Source organism: Drosophila persimilis, unplaced genomic scaffold (assembly GCF_003286085.1).
Source record: "Drosophila persimilis strain 14011-0111.01,24,50 unplaced genomic scaffold, DperRS2 tig00000000-arrow-pilon, whole genome shotgun sequence".
Lineage (NCBI taxonomy): Eukaryota > Metazoa > Arthropoda > Insecta > Diptera > Drosophilidae > Drosophila > Drosophila persimilis.
Genome location: NW_020825288.1, coordinates 20269289 through 20290624, shown reverse-complemented (window position 1 = coordinate 20290624; position 21336 = coordinate 20269289). Strand labels below are relative to the sequence as shown.

Below are 21336 nucleotides of genomic sequence, written 5' to 3'. Positions count from 1 at the left end.
CCTAAGAAAAAGAAGAATTAAATACTTTATTTTTAGCAAAGTCTAAGCACTTGCACCATACAAAATTGCGAAACTTATTCGGCGTATGCGGACGGCTCGAAATGTTGGCTACGAAAAAGAGCTGACCTGTCGGTTGGTGGATCAAATAGAGTGCGATTTATTACAAAACCGATTTGAAAGGTAATTATAAATAAAGTTAAGATTTACTAAACATAAACATATGTACATGTATATATCATAAATTCAACGGATCGGAAGCAGTTTTCAAAGTATTCCTGGTCCTCATTTAGGGTATCATCTGATGGTAAATGAACCGCTAAGATCTCGTTAACTTTTGTTATGTTTTTGCTGATTTAAGCACCCATTTAATTGGGCGGCGATGGAAAGGTAGCAGACGGGCGGCAATTTGCCTTGCTGCGTGCGTGATGGTGTGGACAGCGCGTGTTTGATTCCGCGGTGTCTAAATTTGGCTGTACACTTGATTACGCACTTAAATTTTATAGACAATTATGTGGGGATCCTTGGAGGAGGGAGGTTATGTCTATAACATTCACGCACAAAAACGCGACCACGCCCATCTTGTTAATGGCAATTAAATGACACCGAGACGGTAAACGTGCGGTTTACAGACAAATGCAAATGTTATGATGCTTGTCCCCCAACCCTAGCCAGTCATACGGCCCAGTTTATTATAGGAATGTTTCTTTTGTTTCACGCGCTAACACGTGTCGGCAATTGAAATAGAAAAAAGTGTGTGCCCCTGTCTCCAGGCCTTTGCAGACACCCACGAGCCCATTAAAATCACACATAAAGAAAGAATGAATGTGATAGAAGGGAGAAAGAGAGAGAGGAGACGGCGGAGAACGAGATGGCGACAACTGTCGACTCATGTGTTATGCTAATTCCTCTTTTATTGTTTTCTGCTCGACTTTTGCTGCCATCTTCGGTTCTTTCGGCCAGACGACAGTTAACGTCACTCTCAGAACCAGACGATTAAAGCGAAACAGGAAATCAGACATCGCCCGCCTGTTTACCGTTAGTTTCGCAAGCAGTGCTAAAGCTGAGCGCTGAGGCTGAGGCTCCGCTGCTTGGCCCCAACCAAACCAAACCCGAGAAAAGCCAAAGGCCATTGAATTGCCTTTTCATTACGACAACAGCGAGAAATGTGGGCTCCCAAAAATACATACATATATATGTTTGTATATCCAACCATCAACACAAACACAACTCATTCAAGCACACTCACACACACACACAAACACGCAAGCAGTGCGAAAGGGGGCAGAGACGGTGGGAAGGAGGAAGCGAAAGCAATCGGCCGTAACAAAATTTCCGACACGTGCGACAAAATTGCCTGTCCATGGGTGGGGTGCGCGGGCCCCGTGGGCCACAGGGTCTGGGCAGGAGGCAAGCAGTCAAGCAGGCAGACAGGCCCCAAACAGAACCGAAAACTTAACCCAAAACAAAAGGCTCGACGAAACCAAGTGAATATTTTCCGACAGTGTAGACATGGCCTTAGTGTAATAAATTGTTGCCGCAACATTGTTGCCGAAACACTTCTGTCCGAGCGACAAATGCGTGGGCCTTTTCAAATCAAATGTGTGTCAACAGTTTTGGTTTGTTTTTGCTCTATATGGCTAAAAATAGTTTTTATTTCACATTTTATCTGTTGATAGATGCTTGTGCTCATGTGAAAATCAAATTTACTGTCAGGCACCATATTTAATTGAGATTGTATTATAGAGATAAGATTAATTAGTATTACATATTGTATATGGATCAGATTAATTTGCGTACAAAAGTCAATTAGTTAATTAATGACATATCAGCTAAAATGAGGAATAATTAATCAGATAATATTGGCAAAGTGCAAGGGGATGAAAAACTCTATAATGTATAAGTATTCCAAAATTTCATCATTAAGGCCATTAAAACCTTTATTAAGAGAATAATTTAAGCATGTATGAAACAAATTGGAATATTGATAGTTACTTTAATGTAAATAAATGTTATCATGTGGATAAATAAATGTTTCCTCTCCTAAAAGTGTTCAATTGTGACAACATCTTCACTGGCTGAAAAGCTGAGATTTTTACTGCGGTTTAAGTCAAACGTACCCACTGTGCGGCGGGGCCATTTAAACGACGTTCGGTCCATGGCTCGCGTTCATTCTGCTTCGCACGGTCGTACGGTTCGGTTCGCCTCCCAAGTAACGGGATATATAGCACTGCCAAGCTTTGAAAGCGTCGTGTTTGTTGTTTGCGAGCGCGCGTGTTCGTGCGAGTGTGAGTGTGAGTGTGCTGCTGCTGTTGTTCTTGTTGTTGCGGCGCAACAACGCGCAACGAAAGCGAAAGTTTTGTTTGGCGCGCGTGTTGCCATTGCCGTCGACGTCGACGTCGACGTCGCAGTCAACGTTCCTCGGCGTCTATGAATTTGCACACACACCTCTACCCAGCTCTAGTCCGTGCTCGTGCACATCCCACCTAGAATAGATTAAAAGCGTGTGAAAACAACAACGAAAGCGCGCCAGGGGCAGAGAGAGACAGATAGAGAGCGAGAAATATGCTCATTATTTTCAATGAGGGTGCAATAAATTAAAAGAAGCGTGTTTATGCTGCCATTCTGATCTGTTTCTGTGTCTGTGTCTTTGTGCGTGTGTTTGAGTGCGCTCCCAAAAAGAGTTTAGCCAACCGGAAGACAACAAACCAACAAATCAACATCCCCATCATTCCTACCGCATTTCCTGGAACGCTCACAAGAAGCGGTAAGTCCCTACTCCGCCAAGTGCCCCGATGCCCCGCCCCCTCAAGGCCATAGAAAAAGGTTGTGCCATAAATCTCCCAGCATTAGCATTAGCATTTGCCAAACATTTGTGGGCCACACGTGCCGCGCGAAATAATAATAAAAAAATTGCATTTGACAGTCAACTTCCGATGCTGAAAGCTCTCACCGCGCTAGAGATGCTGCTCTGCTCGGGTCTGGTCTCGCTCTCAACCTCACGGCCTCGGGTATATCTCTGTGTGGGCCTCGCATTTTTTACCCTCACCTTCTCAAGGACGAATTTAGGTCAGGATTCGCCACCGCTCTATGAGCCCAGTCCCATTGACGCATGTCATGGCCTTTGGCCTTTTGGTGGGCGGTCCTGTCTGTTGCAACACCCAAAATGCATTACAGCACGTCACATGGCGTATGCGCAATATTGATTTCTCTAGGCGCATAAAAGCTCACAATGTCAGGGTAAACATATTAATAAGCAGAAGCAAAAACACTTTAGAATAGGGACAAAAATTAGCAATAAAATGCTAAGCAATAAAAGCAAAATATGATGAAATACAAATAATAATGTTGGGTAGCCCAAGCATCTAAAAACAGTTCAGGAGAGCATTTAAAAGATTTTTCTTTGTTAACCTCCAATCCAAAGTTTTTTTTTTTTGTCAGAAGAGGTTCAGATCCAAGAGATCCAGAGAATGCATAAATAAACAATTATCTCTCCTTTCCATTGTAACAAGAGGATCATATCAGAATAATCCATAAAACTGCTCTTTTCTTTTTTGATACAAGAATAAAGGTTAAATGTTTCAAGCAACATACTCCATATTTATAGCTTTTGTTTCAATAGAAAATTGTTTACTTTTTCGGAACTAAGCAAAAATTCGTCTCGAATGTGCGTTAGATATGGCCAGGCCAATGCTTATTTATTATGATACGAAGAAACGCCACATAAAGAACTTCCTCTCCCCATACAGATGTTTTCTTTCACTTGAACAATAAACACAGCCTTGGCGTGTGAAATTTTCTCTGAGGAAACTCCAAATAAACATAAACCATTGTCTCCCCATAAGCACAGTAAAAAAAGAACTAACAAAATGGCAATGTGGAGAAATCGTGGCCACTTTTTGAGAGCAACTTTTTGCAGCTGGTCTTTGTTTGGTGTGGTGGTGTGGTGTGTGGAGCTATACGTAGAAGAGAAGAAGCGATGTCTCAGCTAAAGTGAATCAGTCAGTGACGACAGCTGTTTGTTTATTTGTTTATTCAGTGTGGAATCAATGCATTTGTTTAACTTCGACTTTGGGCTTGACAAGTCACTGGTATAACAATGGAATGGAGAAGCTTTTTCAAGTGGTGTCTTAGGCATTTAAGACAATAAACCGCAAATCTGTGAAGGCTTTACGTGGAAATATGTTTTTATGGGTGGAAACTTTTTAAAACTCTCCGTCTGGTCAATGCCATTAGCAGGAAGTTGTCACAAATACGTGGCCATGTGCACATTGGCATAACCATATCTGTATCTACACGTATGATAGGTAACTTTTGCGCGTGTGCCTTGTGGCCGCCCCATTCCTGACACCCCATGACGACCATAATCGTAGATTTATCATTTTTGCTCGAGCGCGCGCGTTCCGAATTACAGCAACAAATAAGAACAAGCTCCATCCGATATAAATATAAACAAAAGCAAAAACAAAAAACAAAAAAACAGCGAAGCGTTGTTGATACGCTGATCAGGGGCAGAGACTATGACAGCGACTGCGAGCGCAATGCTGGCTTTGGGCTCTGCCCCGATTGAGGGGGAAACGAGAGCGCGCGCAGCTTGGGGAAGGCGCAACACGTGCGTCGTTAATTCAATAAGAACAAAAAAACAAGAGCAACTCTGTAGCTTACACACACACACACACACACACACAAACACGTACACAGCCTAACACACATTTGAAGAGAGAGTTTGGGATGAAGGCGTTCATTGTTTTTGCCCAGCCAGCTCTCTGATGGCTTGTGTGTCAGATTGAGGGGAGAGAGAGCAGAAGCTTTTATCTCTCTTTCTCTCTCTCCGCGACTCTAGGCTGTGCTACCATGCACAGCGAGAAAAACTGAGACAAGTATGTATGTACAATATGTATGCTTTTTGCTGGGATTTTTCACAGTTATGGTCGCCCTTGCCATGGCTTCGCTTGCTAGTGGCAATTGGGCTACCGAAGCCGTCGACTGCGGCTGCGACTGAATGACAGGGTCGTCTTTGTTTTTGCAATTTCCCTTACTAGTATTTGTGTGTGGCTTGGCTTTGTGTGAGCTTTTTTTTTTGCATTTTAATTTATGCCGGCAACTACAAAATTAATTCTCTTTTTCGCTTTATCTTTTGGTCATGTCGTTCGCTTCGTCGTCTGTCTCTTTTGAGTCGCACGTGTGCGACGCATCTGTGCCGGTCTCCGTCTGTCCCTGTCTCTGTGTCTGTGTGTTCGAGTATCTGTGGGTGGTAGAGGCATTCTAAACTGTAACATTTCGAAGAAAAACAAAATGTTAACGGCTACTGTATTAGCCGACCCGAACGCCCATGAATGCCAAATGTGAAACACGAGACACAGCCATAACAATAAAAAATTGCCTAATTTTCTATGGGTATAATTAATTTGCCTAATGGCATATTAGGGAGATTACTATTATGTGGGATCCATGGAGATTTATTCAAATCCCTTGAAATATACGAGTATTAGCCATTTCCGCCCAGTCAAAAGCGGGTGTATTATTTTAATAAAATCAAACGGATTTCAATAGGATGCTGTGTGATGTGGCAAGTGGGAAGTGAAATAATTTATTCCCTTAGAAATTTATTCAACGCTTCTACTCCCAGAAGTTTGACCGCCGTCTCGACCACATGACGTATGAGTAATGTGTGTGCGTTTGATTTGGTTAACAGCGGAAATTGCCATAATTTACTGTTGCCGGGTGATATAACTCTAGTTTTCCAGTTGCTCAGTTATTAAAATGACACGTAATTATATTCAATCCCAGCCGCAGAACCAGCTCCAGCCCAGGGCGCCATAAGCTTGATGATTAATGAGATTTCACACTCCCCATACCACAGTCGATCCTTCGTCTGCAATGTGTGGCACTGGGCGCTCCTACGTGCATCGGCTAACTAGATGGTCAGCAACTAGGCAAACACTATATACACATACATAGATATGTATAGATAATATGCCCGACCGCACTCGGAATTCGTTCTACTAATTGCTGACCCAATAACGAGAGACACGACGCTTAAGTAAATGTAACCGTAAATTAATGCACGCGCGTGTATTTGTCCGAGTGTGGGTTTCAGAGGGAGAGGAAGAACGCTGCCGGGGGCTGTATCGAATTTGGGATACCCATTATATGGACAGAGTCTTAGCGGTTTGAGTAAGATACTTATATTTCATTCGTGTAATAAATAAGAAATGATCTAAGCAAAATGTTAAATATCCAAATCACATAAGAAATATTAAAATATTCAAATTAGACTTAAATTAAATATAAGTAAAGCTTTTAGCACTAGGATAGAAACTCAAATAAATTCAAAAATAAATATAAATATACTAACATTAATTTTATGCTAACTACCACATATATGCAGACATAGTACATACATATGAGTACATCTACCTTCTGTACTTTATGATCAAGGGGTAAAAGAGTGAGCGGTAGACTAAGTAAACTCTGATGTCCCATCTTTTGTCTCACTCTGTCTTTATCTGTTTCTCATGCTTCATTATAAAAGTGACACACGTGCGGCTAAGACAAACAGTACACAGTTATTGTGTTGGCATCTCTTCCCATCTTTTGTTTTGTTTCATTTTGTTTTATTTTATTTTTGCTAATTTTATGGGCACATTAGCGAATTATATTTCACTGCCATTCAGCCACTAGGCAAAGCATAAATTAAACAAAGGCGGGATACGCAGCTGAGGAAACGAGTCGAGTGTAGTATGGGGGCTGGGGGAATGGACAAACAAAACATCTGATGGCCAACACACGCGCCGGTATTGGCTTCTGGGGGATTACCCACTGGGGGCTTTTTCAGTGAACTCCTTTGGCCATCCGACTCCGACTGCCGCACTCTTTTGTAACCTAACCTGAACTAGGGGTTCAGGCTCATAGAGTTGTCATCCACTCACTCAATTTTGGCTGACTCACGGAACCAACGGTTGCCTGACCTTTGAACCCACGAGCGGAATGTTTCCAGGAAGATGTCCGATGTACGAGTACGTAGATTATCATCAACTAGATAAATTTATAATATTTAAATGCTGATAAAAAAAGGAGAGACCTTGACCTAGAACAGAATCTGTCAAGTGGTGTGTTAGCTGGTTTTGAAGTAAATGGTTGTTTAGAAATCAAAACATGTTTCGGCCATTAAGAGTAGTAGAGGGGCCGTGACGTGGAGTTGTCTCAATGGGTACATACTACAAAGAAGGGGAAGTGAGTAAAATAAATGGATGTTTTTAAATGTAAGATTAAAATTTGTTTATTAAACATAACTTTTGGCGCACCTCCATTTGAAATATTCTACAATAACAAATCTATTTCTAACTGGCTCAGACTTTGCCAGCTCAAGTATACTCGAGGCACATTGAGACACACGTGCCAAAGCAACGAAAAATTAATTAATTAATCAATGGTAAATGTTGCGCACAACATTTTTATGATGTGCCAATGAAACGAGTCAACCACGAATTATTGCCGACAAAATGTCAAGCTCTCGAAGGCCCCAAAATTTATGTTCACGAATCATTAAATTCATTCAAAGTGGCAGTCAACGAACAATGAACAGGCTCTGTTCGGTCCAATTAGCCCCTCAACAATCGAATCGAATCGAATACAATAAAAAAGTTGTCAATAAAATCGAGAACTTGAAAATTAAAACATTCTCTTCGGTGGCAGCAGCAGCGGTCTGCGCGATATGCAAAGATCTGTGCTTGATCTCTACAGATTCATCAATTAGAAACGCACCTTTCTGTACCACACAGTCACATTTGTGTTTTATGTTTTATGTATTCCGGAGATCGGGTTTCGGCTCTAATGTTTTGACAATCAATGTTTTATTATGGTTTAAGGCACTCAAGCGTTTAGCTAATTTGATTGGTTGATTGATTTTTGTTGTGGATAATAAGCGGAAAGAAACAAAAGAATAAAATCTTTATCTATTGCTGGTGCAAAATTTGAGGAATTACTTTATATATTTCCATACTTTCTTTATGGATTCCAAAACAAAAAATTCAAATTCAACAGAAATTTCATCATTGCCTGTAATCAAGGGAAATAATACTGATTGTTTACCTTATTAAAAGCGTCTGCTTGTATTTAATTCTTATACAAAATAAGCAGCGATTAGTCAGAGATTGGCTTGAGCTTGGGATTATTTGTTTGCCTTAAGTAGAAATTTATGCTGGATTGCACATTGGACCCCAGAGACAGACAATGTCTGTCTTTTTCTGTTTGTCTGTCTGGGAATCGTCTGTCAGAGCGGAGTGTGTGGCTATGGGTCCGGCTCGCTTTTGTTATTGGATTCCGCTTATCGGCTGGGTAGTCATTATTTGGCACACGTGTGTCTCATTTGATGTTTTTCGGTTTTTATTATTTGCTTTCCTTGTTGCCATCATAAACATTTATCGCCTTTCCGATGGCTAACCGAAAATTGATTATAAACAGAAGCAGCAGCGTCAGGCAGCAGTGGCAGCGGCACTTTTGCGATGGGACCATGCTAATCGTTGGAACGTTGTCTAGACCGCTCTTAGCAAGTGTCGCTTGAGGGCTGATACACGAGTATGGCTCTGCTCTCATTTTTCTCCTCCATTGTGGCAAGTCTCTTCCGTTTGCTGGCACGTTTTTGCCAGCCATAACCGTATCTAAATACTATTATGACGCATGTCGATTGCCTGCTCTTTTCACTATACTCTTTCAGAGGTGATTATTATTTCAAGCCTAAAAATGACTCGTTCCTACAGCCAAGGGTACAGCCAAGCAAGAGTACATGTGCTTCGTTTTGTGGGAATTGGCTTGCCACATAGTAGGTTTCGTCGTTAGTGTTGCTGTCTGACTTTCCGGCGCATGTGTCCAGATAAGAAGGAAAATTAACACTTTTACGCTGAGGTTGAGTTTGTGGCTGTGTCTATATGGTTGTAGTTCCTGGCGTTGTCGTCATATCAGGGGGAACATGAGCAGTTCCAGCTAAGTCCTAACAAGTTATGGCAGGAGATTTAATTATGACAAATGTAATGTTGTTTAAAGGAATGAAGGCACTGTCCCTTCATGTTCAAAGATGCTCCCGGAGAACTGTAATATTATTGATTACAGTCATAAACAAACGAGTCATATCCGTAGACTTTTTATCTTCTATTTTCGGAAACCTAAATGCAAGTTCTATTGAACATTCGATTGATTTCCAATCACCTTCAATAGTAATTATACCCACACCTGAGAAAAGGCAGTGTATCTGGGGCTAAACAACTATACAAATCTCAAGCAAACATTGGCCTGGCTGGGGTAAACAGTGTATGTAAGAAATAATAATAAAATACACATGCAATGGAAAGTTTTATAGTCAAAAACAAATACAACAAAAATGAGATTTCTGTTCGCTTTGGCGGTGTCTTTCAATGTGCGGCGCGTGTAAAGTTGTTAGATAAGGTCAGAAATAAATGGAATGCCCCATTACAGATTAGACATTAGACAAGGCAAGGCAGTCCGAGGTTGAGAAAAGCGACAGTGACAAAGAATGTAATGACGTAATGGCAAAAGAGAAAAAAGGAATCAAGTTAATATTAAGTATACGCACCGTTTTGTTATCTTCTAAATTAAAGTTCTGCTTTGGCTTTCACGCTTCACCCCTAAGGTTGGTAATTTTATTTATGAATATTTCAAGGCATATTTAAGGGATCTTTACGGCAATTGCCGGCAGACACATTTTGAGAAACGAGACCCAAGTGCAATCTAAAACGTTTCCCTTCATGTGCGCTGCGTGCGCCCCAAACACGCGAGAACAAGAAGCCAGACGGGTTGACTGCCATACACCTGTGGGCAAAATACTAGCAATTTATATGAATTTAGGCTTGGGTTTCGTTTGTTTGGATTGCAAAAAGATTGAATTAGATAAACTCTTTTCGATTTCAAGCTAAATTTATAAAAAAATTTTAATTAGCTCCGTATTTAATCTAAATAGGAAACAGTTTATAATAAATAAAATATATTAAAATGATATGAAATTTATTTAAGTGTATTGAAGTTATTTAATTTATATATGAAATATACCTTATGTAACCATGAAATATATTTTAATGTAATATTTTCTTTTTAATATTAAAATACAAGTAAAATTTTCACTCTCGGAACCAATTTATTGGTATATATTTGTATATCTTAGTGTGAGTATAACAATTTTGTTGCTTTTTTTTGCCTGGGTGTAACATCTGTATACCCGATTTAAGTTTCTGGGAAGACCACTATTAGCAGTAACACAGCTGTATATCTGCTGGGCTCACATACATATGTCTGAGAGAATGATGCCACTCACTGGATGAGGGAGGTACACTGATACATATGCTGTGCCCGAAGCGTTTCACGTTTCACATGACAAATACATTTGAAAATGGCAACGCCTTGGCAGACGAACACGCACGGGCACAGACACCGCCAGAGTGAAGAGAGTTCCTTAACCTCTGGAACTCGCATTTTGGACAAAATATTGTGGTGGTTCTTTGCGTCTTGCCGCCGGCCACAATTGCCTTGCCTTGAGACGCCTCAACAATTTCCAAAATAAAACATAAAGAACGAGGAAAAAGCACACAAAACCAGACAGAAAGGAAATGAAATTTCCTTTCCGTTCTGTACTGTTGGCGTGTGAAAAGTCATTGGCATAAGCGCGCAGATTCTTTTGTTTTGCCTCGCGCGGCTGTTTTGTTTCCACTTTTTTCTATGACAGCTGACAGTTCGGTTCGTGTTTCTGCTGTGTTTTCGTGTGGCGTGTCATGTTGAACAATTATTGGCTAATTTGTACGCACGCAGCGGGAAATCTCACCAAAGTTGCTTGATTGACTTGACCCCAGAGCCAGTAAAAGGTAACGGCGGTGGAGAACCCCAACAACAGGTGTCTTTGTGACGAAAACAAAACGTGTTTCTAATTGTGCCACCAACAAAGGATTAAATATTAATAGAATGTGCATGGTGGTTGAACTCCAACAATAGTTTAATAGAAGCTTAGGCCCGGCGTCCTTAAATATACCATCTTACCTTGGCGCACATTTTAATCTTAGGAAACATCTTGCTGGCTGTCTCCCACTTTGTTGTCCCATCTTCGGGGTTCTGGGTGGCTGCTGCCACGCTCCATAAGGTCTGCCACGCGCCGTATTAAATTTGCCATTGGGGCAATTCGTGGAGGCTTAGAATTTGTTACGCACATTGCCGTCTTTTGTTACAACACAACAGACATTTCACTGCCACTGCCACACTGCTGCTGGCCCTGCCCGTCCGGCTGGAATGATGACTAAGGACTCTACGACTCAGCCCAGCTCCGGCTTTAACTATCGGATGACGGATAAGGCATAAATAATGAAATGTAATTTCAACGCATATTGACGCATTGACATCAAACCGGGAGTCGGAGGGGGAAATCTTCTTAGTCGTCCCACAAGCATTTAAAGGACTTTTGGGTTCTGGAGGGTTGGGGGCAGCCTGGCTTGGTAGAATGCCGTCAAGGGCCACAAACATTTCATCATCGTCGCGGGCGCTTTTACCAAATGTAATTACACTCAAGAGATACACGTGCCGTCAACAAGCTCGTTTCTTGTTGTTGTTGTTGCCGTTGTTGTCGTTGTTTTTGTAGTTGGTGGTGTGTCTGCTGCTGCTGCTGCTTTTCAGGGCGTTTTTCAATTTGAATTTGACTGCCTCCAGGCACTTGAGCTCTTGAGGAATTTTGTATGAGCTCACAAAATGCTTTCTCCATCAATATTCCGCTTCCACCCAAAACTCACTTTAAGTTTATTTACCTTTGGCGCCCGATGGTCGTTAGCCAGGATTTGAGGCACACTTAATGAGACTGTGGTGGTTTTTGTGCGTCGTCCTGAATTCTGATGCCACCAAAGTGTTTCTCCAAAATGTCAACTCGGTAAATGGGCCGCAGACCCGGGACTTGGGGCTATGAACTTTGGGCATTGAAGGGGCAGCCGCTGATTGTTTGATTCCAGTGATTTATGTAGTTATAATGGCAAAGAGGGTAGGCTGCTCTCCAGCTGTATGAAGATTAAATGGTGGATTACGGGCAACGAGAACCCTTGAATGTGCATCGAAAGAAGCCATTCTTTCCATAAGAGAACTTTATCCAACTCTAATTCTCTTTTGTGCACTGCAATATAAATCTGTGGTATTTCCTTTTACTCTGCTTATCGCCACCGATTTATGGGCCCCTCCACTTGCTGCTCCTGCTCTGATTTAATGTCCACAAAAGATATACATATGTATGTATTCTGCACAGAATGCGGTGGGAATTGTGCTCGAGTTTAATGAACCCCCTAAACGAATTTTATTTAATTGAGTTGAGAATTTAATTTTATTTTTATTCCGTACTTGACAGCGCGTGCAGCAGCAGACGCTGTCCAGTAGCGGTGGGGATACTCGTATTTATGCACTGAGCGACCGTGTAGTCAATTAATCAATTTGGCGGCTAATTAATTGCGGGCTTTGTTTCTTTCTTTGTTGCAGTGTTAGCCACCCAAAGGAATGGCACCCACCATATGCTCGGACAAAAAACCGCTGCGAGATTCGAGGCGACATCGTGTCGTGGCTACGGCAGCCATTTCATCAGCCGCCACCACCGCATCATCATCATCAACGTCCTCGTCATCCTTGCCAGCAGCTGCTGCCGCACGAGGCAGCTCAGTGCTTAGCTATGGTGAGTAACAGTACCAGTAACAGTAAGACCCTCCCCGACCCCTCCGACACCCACAACAGCCAATCTGGAAATAAGGGAAAGATATCGGTCAAACTGAAAGAAAAAGGAAACCATTTTGCCTACTCTTAGTATTATAATCAAATCAATTAATGGCATAAGCTGGGTAAAAGGCTTTGAGCAAACGGAAAATATGAATTATTTTGTATGGTTTCATGTCCTTTTTGAGGAGGGCTTCACATGTGGGCATAATCATTATAATTTAAGTTAATTATATTTGTATTTTCAGCAACTAACTTGTTGTTTATTGCTTTTGTTAAATGATAAAGAACCTCCCACAATATCGTTTACGAAATGTTTAACCGGCTGTCAAACCCTTTTTACATTCCATCTCTCCATCATTGAGATGAATAAAGTCTTTTTTCTTGTTTTTGGCTCAGTGCAGACAGCTCTCTGTCGCTGCCATGGGCGCACACGGCGCATACGTAACATTGCCTTCTATATTTATTGCAATCTACGCTTTGTCTCCTTTTTTAGTTGCTCTTTATTTCCCTTGATTCCCTGCTGTGTTGTGCATTTGCCAGTCGTCTTACGCTCACGTTACGCGGTCATGTTTAATTAATTTATGTAAACTTGACCGCTCCCTCACCGCACCTCCGCCGCAGTCCCAGTCACCACAGCTATCTTTGCTTTCTCCCTTGCCACTGCCACTTGCCACAAGGGCTCTCACTCTCTCTGCTCTGCTCCGTCTATAGCTGAACTAGAGGACGCACGTGCCTCATGCCCTGATGGGTCGTTTGGCGCTCCACGTGTTGGATACCAATGTTGCTGCTGGCAGTGTTGGTTGGTCTTTATTGAGGCTGTTACTGTTGCATGGCTGGCACGCGACTTTGGGGTTATGCTACAACAATTTGCGTCAGCAATTGGCCCACATGGCATATCCGGCTGCTGGCTGCCTGCTGCCACCTCCATCTGGCTGTAGCCTGTCGCTGTTGGGTAAGACGAAGCTCGTATGTGAAAACGGCCTGACAGATTTATATAAGCGATCTATCTATTGCCCCACGACTAACAATGAAATGGATATTGACTGCCGCCAGGCGATATCCAGGGGAATTATTTTGAATTCCTTCAAAGAAATACATTTAATTTATTTATTTATTAATTCTTATATGAATGAAAGCGTACGTTTGATTGATGGTGTGCAATATTTTTGGGGTTTTTTAATACCCGATAGCCGAAGAATACATGGGTAGAGCAGAAGTATATATTTGATTTTTGCCTTTTCAGGAAAATTTATCTGTAACTTGTGGGCTAATTTATCCAACCATTTCACAGCGAATATATATTCTGACCAGTGCTATTTTTATTGAGAAATATAACACGCCCATCCGAGAAAATAGGGTGGGGTATGCGAGTGTGTCATAACCTTTGCACGTTTTTGTTGCTGCTGTGCCACTTTTGCCTGATGGGCTGGGAGGGGCAGGGGGTCTCTTTATTTACATGTTTTGCACATTTGCTTCGCCTGCTTTTAGCCAACTGTGCTTTTTATTTGTTGTTGTTGCTTCTGCTTCTGGCTTTATTGGTGCCATATTCAATGCGAATTCATTGAAAGCGTTGCCTGTGTTTTTTTTTGTTTGTTTTTTTGCTGTACTCGTTGCTGCCTACCCTGCTAATTTCCAGCAACACATAAAAATAAAACCGAAAAATATACGCACACACAGGTCTACAATAAAAATGGGTGTGATGGGGCCACGTGCGGATGCCTTCCGACGCTTGGCCCCCCTCTGGCTGAGTGGGCGTGGTTCCCTGTCTGAGGGGCTGGGGTAGCAGCAGGTGACGGGAGCCTTTGGGCATTGCCCTCGCCCCCCGTTTTGTGCATTTTAAAATTGTATTTTTACTTTAATAAAGCATTAACCGTTGACTAATCAGCTGAGCACGGAACGAGGCACGTGGATTCCACAGTCATCAATGACGAGATCGCTGGCGGCGCAATGAGCACAACAAACGGCAAACAGCAAACAGAAAAACAGCCACAGTCACAGTCATGGCCCCATCCTCAGCTCCCCAATGAAATGCAATGCATTGCAATGCCAAACGTAGACAGACGCAGGCAAGAGCATGTGACTGCTTCTACAGAAAAGCAAATAGTGCTGGAATACCAGAGAAACCTAGGGTTCAAGATCTACGACTAAAGGATATCCATTATTCGGAAGAAAAGGGAACTGGCTGTATATATTTTTCACATAGTGTAGACTTTAGGGACATCCTTGATCTATGTGATCTTTGAAAGCCTCTTGATGCCCTACTAAAACAACATTTACACAAATACAATATACCCTGGTACTCTACTAGTGTAGGGGGTATCTTGCATAAGTTGAATGGCGACAAGAGAACGAATGCCAGCAAAAGGCATTTGACAATTCAGGAAGTAAGTCAATTCTCGAGAAGAAAAGAGGGTGCAGTGGGTTGAATGGGGCGGGTGGGAATGGCAATCAATACTTCCGCATCGTGTTGAGGATTGTTGTCTCTGGTGCACATGCCAAGAACATGCGTCTCGCTGATTTCCGTTGAGAGCCCCCGGCCGGGGCCGCACTCAAGTGGAACGGGACGGGGCGTATACGCAATGTTGAGTGCATGTGGGAGGCAAATCAAAACAGGCTTTGCCTTAGTTCTAAAATAGATACACAATTAAGAATACAAACAAAAATAAGCATAGGAAAATTCCAGTAACACACAGCCAATATGAATGAATTATCGGTCATGGACTGCGCCAAGATGCCACTGGATCGCATGGACATGGTACAGCGCAGCTTGAAATGCAGAACCATCGAGATCTTTGAATATGACGAGCCTGTCAGCTTCACGGGGGAAGAGGAGGAGTTGGCCATAGAGCCCACGCCCGACACTGAGGATGCCACAGAGGATGACGAGGATCGGGCTATGCATGCGGTGGCCGAAATCGATTGCATTATCCGACGCATTGAACTGATGCAGCTTGCCATTAGGCAACGTCAAAATCAAGCCATATCCGAGGACCAGACGGCCCCCGAAGAAGAGCAACAGCCAGAGGAGGAATATCTAACCAAAATCCAACAGTTATGCCAGGAGATTGAGCGCAAACGGAAGGAGCTGGATGTCAAAGTTGAAGTCCAGGAGCTTATGCCGGAACGGCCGAAGCCTCTGGAGCTGAGTTGCCAGGAAAAGGTCGAGGTGCGTGACCTCCAGCATGCCCACCATCGCCTGCAGTGTGAAATCTCAGAGATGATCTGCCGCTATCAAAATCTGCGCGGCACCCTGCGTGATTTTCGCCTCCGGATGTGCTCGATAAACAAACAGTTGCGCCACATGTCCGCCCGGGCGCAGGAGTTCAACGAGTGGGTCCTACAGGTGGCCGGCGAACTGCACGTCTGCCTGGAGCGCTACCACTACTTGCTCCATCAGAAGATATCCAAAATAGAGGCACAGACCACGGCCAAGGTCCACATTTTCCGATTTTTTAGCCTAAACAAACTATTTCTAATGAACAGTCGTCTGCCGAGAGATCTACGAGACCTTCGCTTTGAAATCGATGAGCTTTGTATCTTTATAAACGATTTGAGCGCGGAAATGGAGGAACGTTTTGATAAGGTTGAGCACTCGACCTGGATTAAGAACAAGGATTTCGGGAGCACTAAAGATCTCTCGACACCACTGGTTGAAATGCAGTCGGTCCTGTCCACGGTTATTAAGGGAAAACCCTCAAAGATCAAAAGAACCAAACCCAATAAATAGATCAGAACTTTATTGATTGATTGGTAGAGTAAGGAGGAAAATATTTGTAGTTTTCTTGTATGTTTTTCAGCCAAATGTGATATATTTTCCACATAAGTCGCTAACCCCCCATCATTCCATTGTATTTGTCAACCGGCAAACGCCCAACCAATGCAGGCTGGCGCCCTGAAGTCGACTCTGCCATTACATGCGGCGTCACACACTCACGTTTCGGGGCACTGGGGTTTGTGGGGCGGCTAGTAGGGTGCAGCTTATCAAAAAGAAAAGCTATATTTGCACAGCGCAAACAGGTGCAGGGCCCAATGAATGTTCCGATCCGAATGTGTGCACGTCGACTGCCATGTGCAATGTTTAAGTCGAAAAACGGAGGCAGGTTCCGTCATGATCCTGACCACAGACACAGTCACGGAAATGGTATTGGGGAAATGATTAGTGTCAAGGGTGTATGGTGGGAAGGGGGGCGTTTGTGTAGGTCATGAGGTAGTGTGTTGCTATTTGCCAGAGCTCCCAAGAGCTCGTCGACAACTCAACAGCTGTTAGCGGATGGAAAAAGAGTGTTACGACTGCTGGGACTGAAAATTGATGCGAAACGCTTCGAGTCACGTTTCCCCAACACACGCGATGTACACAAACAGACAGACAGGGACAGTCCAATGATCGGTTGACAACCGACTGATTAGCAGATGAACGAGGGCCTCAGCGGCAAAGTTTTTATCAGTTATTACTTACTTGAATCCAATGTCTAATTTTGTTCTTTTTTACCATTTTTTTTTACAGTAGCCGAGGGTTTAATGAACTCGGCGGGTCGCCGACGCCTGGTCAGACTGCACCGCCGAAGACTGCCAGTGATCTCAGGCAGTGCCGCTGTACCGTCGTCCCCACGGAGTGGCACACAGGCGGAGGTCAGCAGGAGAGCGGCAATACAGACAGAGATGCAATCAGCGCGGGGCCAAATCGAGTCAGCAGAGCACCAGACTGCACATCCTCTGCAACTGCAACTGCAACAACAGCAACATTCCATCAGCGAGTCTATCAAAACAGTATTACAGCCTACCATGGCTAACAGCAGAAACAGCTTCAGTCATAGAGGAGCACCAACAGCCAGACATTGTGTATTAGCTGAGTCAATGGACGACGATGGCGACAGTGGCTACGAGTACTCGCAGGAGCCCACCAAGGAGCAGCAGCATAGCTACCATCCTCAGAACACCGACGGTCTGCTCTCTATTGCCATCAAGACCATCAAGCTGGTGCAGCGTAACAAGCTGCTGCAGAAGCGTCTGGCACAGCTGCAGCTGGAGACCTCGGAGTTCATTGCCTCGGTGTTGGCCAATCCCGAGAATCGGCAGTACCGCGAGAAGATCACCACCACCACCGCCCCCCCCAAGACGGAAGCCAAGGTCAGCAACATGCTGCTGCGCCACTAGACAGGGCCCTTGCCTAACAATTTTATTATTTTTTATTTTGGTTTGTTTTTTAGAACCCATGCCCCGTTTTCGGCTGACGCTGGACGCCAATTGCAATTTCATAGGAATCCATCTACATATCTATTCTTCCAAGACAAAATCACATCCCTAGCAAAGCGCGCATTGAATTATTATTTTAATCTATTAAGGTCCCAACAAGGCCCGTTTTCACAGTCAGCTCATTACACTGTTTGTTGTTATCTTGAAGAATCGAGTGGCTCCACCACCCACTAGCGGAACGGAATCTAAGAGCGGGCGAATCTCTTCAATCTCTTCTCTTCGCGCGCGCTTTTTTGAAATTTTGTTGTATTTTCGTATATTTTTAATTTCGTGATTTTCAACACTGCACTGAAATTATGATCATTCGTTGCATACTTTTGGGCGGATTGAGTTTAAAACACATTTTGCTGAATTTGTTTGAATATATTTTTTAATTAAACATCTGATCTGTCATAAACGCTACTGCCACACTGCATCTATAAAATTTATCCTATGGAATTGCAATTAGCAAGATATCAATTCGTATTCCCAAGGGACTTAGTTTTGAGCAATTCGTACTGATTATCTTTATGAAACCACGCATCAAAATCCAATATTTTGAGCATACAATTAAACAAAAGATCAACAAAAAAACTACGTCTAACATATACATACATACATACACGAGAAAATAATATTTATAAAAATCCATGAAAAGTCTAACAAAAAAAATCTATCTTTATCCGTAGAATGCTAAGTACTTTTTATGTTCAACATTTTTTACATTCAAGAAATAATTTATAATACATTTAATTACTATATTTAGTATTTACCAATCATAATCATTGAAAACCCAAAACGCTTTTGGCATTATACAACAAAAATAGAATAATTCTACGTGAAACACGATTGAGATGTAAAGCAATTGGTTTAGACAAAAACAAAGCAAGCCGCTATACGTAATAGATCTCCGATATCGGAGGCCCCCAAAACGATACTACCTATAGATACGGAGGCGTTATCAGAATGCAATGTAAATCAAAGTAAAACCAAATTGTATTCTAAAGACAAAGCTAATTGTTCCAATTCTAAACTAAACATACAAAATTATGTGTATAATTTCCTAACTCTCTACATAGATGGTAGTAATAAGTATTTCATTGACATTTTCTACCGTACAATAATGGCTGAGATATCAAATCATTTAGAAGAGATCGGATCGCTACAAAATAACTATATCATCAATAAAATTAGTGACAAATAAAAACATAAATAGACCTATTATGTTTGTACTTATTTCCCTGCGGGTTTCTTGGTTTCCCAATCAAAGCAAACAAGTCATGGCTAAGTGAGTACTTTGGTCGTGTCAATAACACCCAATCAAAGCGTTCAAAGACCGTTTCGAGTCGCACAGATTTGACATGGAAGTCTGTCATCGAATTAGTCACGACAACGACAATGGGTCATTCCGGAAAACGTTGGCCGTGGGCAAACATGATACCAAAGAGATTTTGAACTAGGTACAAGCTGATGAAAGCATCATAATTTGTTTGATGTTTAATTTTGTTGTAAGCGATTTGAAATGATTGTAGAACACCCCATCGAATACTTTGCCATAATGCATCTCCATTGAATGTCTATGAAATTACACCGCAATTGTTTCAAGTTCATTCAATTAAGTCGGGCCTCCTTCGACCGGCTCAGACCTTTTGAGTGGCATTCAATGGCTTTGAGTCTTTGATTATGATTATGATTATGATTATGATGGTGGAAGTACCTTCTTGTCTGCACGTCAGCCAAGATACCTCTAGCCTATTTTTGGCCAAATACTTGACATTCGACGCACTCAGCTCTCTGATGGGCATCTCGGATTTGTCGAGTAACCTTTTTTTGACGTTGGTCAATCGTCGTATTGTGGGTGCCTGGGTCTGGCCCATCGTTGTGGCTGTTATTGTTATTAGTTTTACAGGCATTATTTTATATTTTATTGGGTTTTTTACGGACTCGTCTCACGTCTTCATCTGTTTGAGGCACGTGATTTATATACAACAATGCGAGTTATGGACATTTATATAGTCTCGAGTCAGACGAGACCCACTTGACACCGAGGAGGTTTTATTGCCGCCCGGCAAACGGTGCAGAAAATGTTGCCCACCAACTGGCGGCCCGGCTCGGCCTGAACTTGATTTGTGTTTATGTTAAAGCCGTGATTTGTATTTGTGTTTGGCAATTTGTATTATATTTTTTTTTTTGTGTATTTTGTTTCTGGGTGCTGCCAAGTGTTAAATTGTTAGCAATTTCAGGTGAGAAATTAGATCTCTGTTATGATTAGCTTGCCAAGGCCGTTGAAATGTATATTTTTGAATGTTAGTCAGTAGAAAAAAATGCATGTACGGGTAAGTATGCAAAATCCTCATGGGCAATGAGAGATGCATTCACTTTAGGTGTTTACTTTGGCATATTTTCACACTAGGCAATGCCATTTGCATTATCGGGTAAGCAGTTTGAAGCACCTAATGTGCACATTAGGACTTCATAAAGCAAGCAAAAGCTGTTACAAACTTGACTAATGGAATGGCAACACCTACTTTTTGCAGGACCTTTTGTTAAAGGTTCACATTTATGGTAGCAATTTGTGGAGCGGATGTGCTCGAGGTCTCAGATTTAAGAAATGTAACCATATCTCAAACAATTATTTAGCTACATGGTTTCAGATGTCGTAATTTATAGGAAACGCAAAAAACCCCTCGAAAGTAAAGTGGCTGTTGATTCAGTTATAAATTATCTATTACCCGATCTAACTTCTGTTTGGTATGGTCTTCGAAAAATTGTTGTCTCATCGTGTGCTTTTGGCCAACTATCAGTAAGCCAAGCCACCCCCGCCCACACGATTAGCCATGTTCGGCTTTTGTTAGGCAGTTAAAATTTAATTAGCAAAGCGCATTGTTTTCAGCCTTTGATCATTGATCAATTATCAGGTCTCGAGTGAGTGGTGTGAGGCAAATCAGTTTATGGAGAGTGTTTGCAGTCGATAGAGGCGGGACAGTCAGTCAGTGAGTCGGAAAGTGACTGTTGCCAAGTCATGCAAAATGAATATGCATAAAAGCCGGGCAAATATCAACTATGGACCCACAAATAAATCGTCTCATGAGACAGTGCAAAATGCATTCAATCCGATTTGTTTGGATTGTATCTATAAAAAGAAATACAGGCAAAAACATACAACTCTTGTACTCAAGGTTAGCTTCAGCGAATCACCGAAAATTGCAACAACAACAAAAACACACATTGATTGTGAAAGTATCTGCGAAATCGGGCGAGCTAAAGCCGACATTTTTCAGTTGCCCATTAATGAAACGCTTTGAATGTTGCTCGTATGCAAATGATGCCTGGGCCAAGTCCAAGTCAAGCCGAAGAAACCCAGGC

General features: G+C 42.3%; 2 protein-coding genes across 4 annotated transcripts; both read left to right on the top strand.

The window, feature by feature from the left end:
* Positions 1–2199: 2199 nt before the first annotated feature.
* Positions 2200–18592, top strand: LOC6591500. 3 transcript variants are annotated; one of them, XM_002016848.2, is made up of 4 exons: positions 2200–2764; positions 12508–12697; positions 17243–17865; positions 17946–18592. In XM_002016848.2, exons 2-4 carry the CDS (start codon positions 12526–12528, stop codon positions 17967–17969), a joined length of 819 nt encoding a protein of 272 aa, XP_002016884.2. In that variant the 5' UTR covers positions 2200–2764; positions 12508–12525; the 3' UTR covers positions 17970–18592. The 3 variants fall into 3 exon arrangements, with proteins under 3 accessions (XP_002016884.2, XP_026850821.1, XP_026850820.1); XM_026995020.1 differs by having other exon boundaries at positions 17246–18592; XM_026995019.1 differs by having other exon boundaries at positions 17243–18592.
* Positions 15242–16477, top strand: LOC113567374. Its single transcript, XM_026995018.1, has one exon. The coding sequence runs from the start codon at positions 15437–15439 to the stop codon at positions 16463–16465; it is 1029 nt and encodes a 342-aa protein (XP_026850819.1). The 5' UTR covers positions 15242–15436; the 3' UTR covers positions 16466–16477.
* Positions 18593–21336: the final 2744 nt, after the last annotated feature.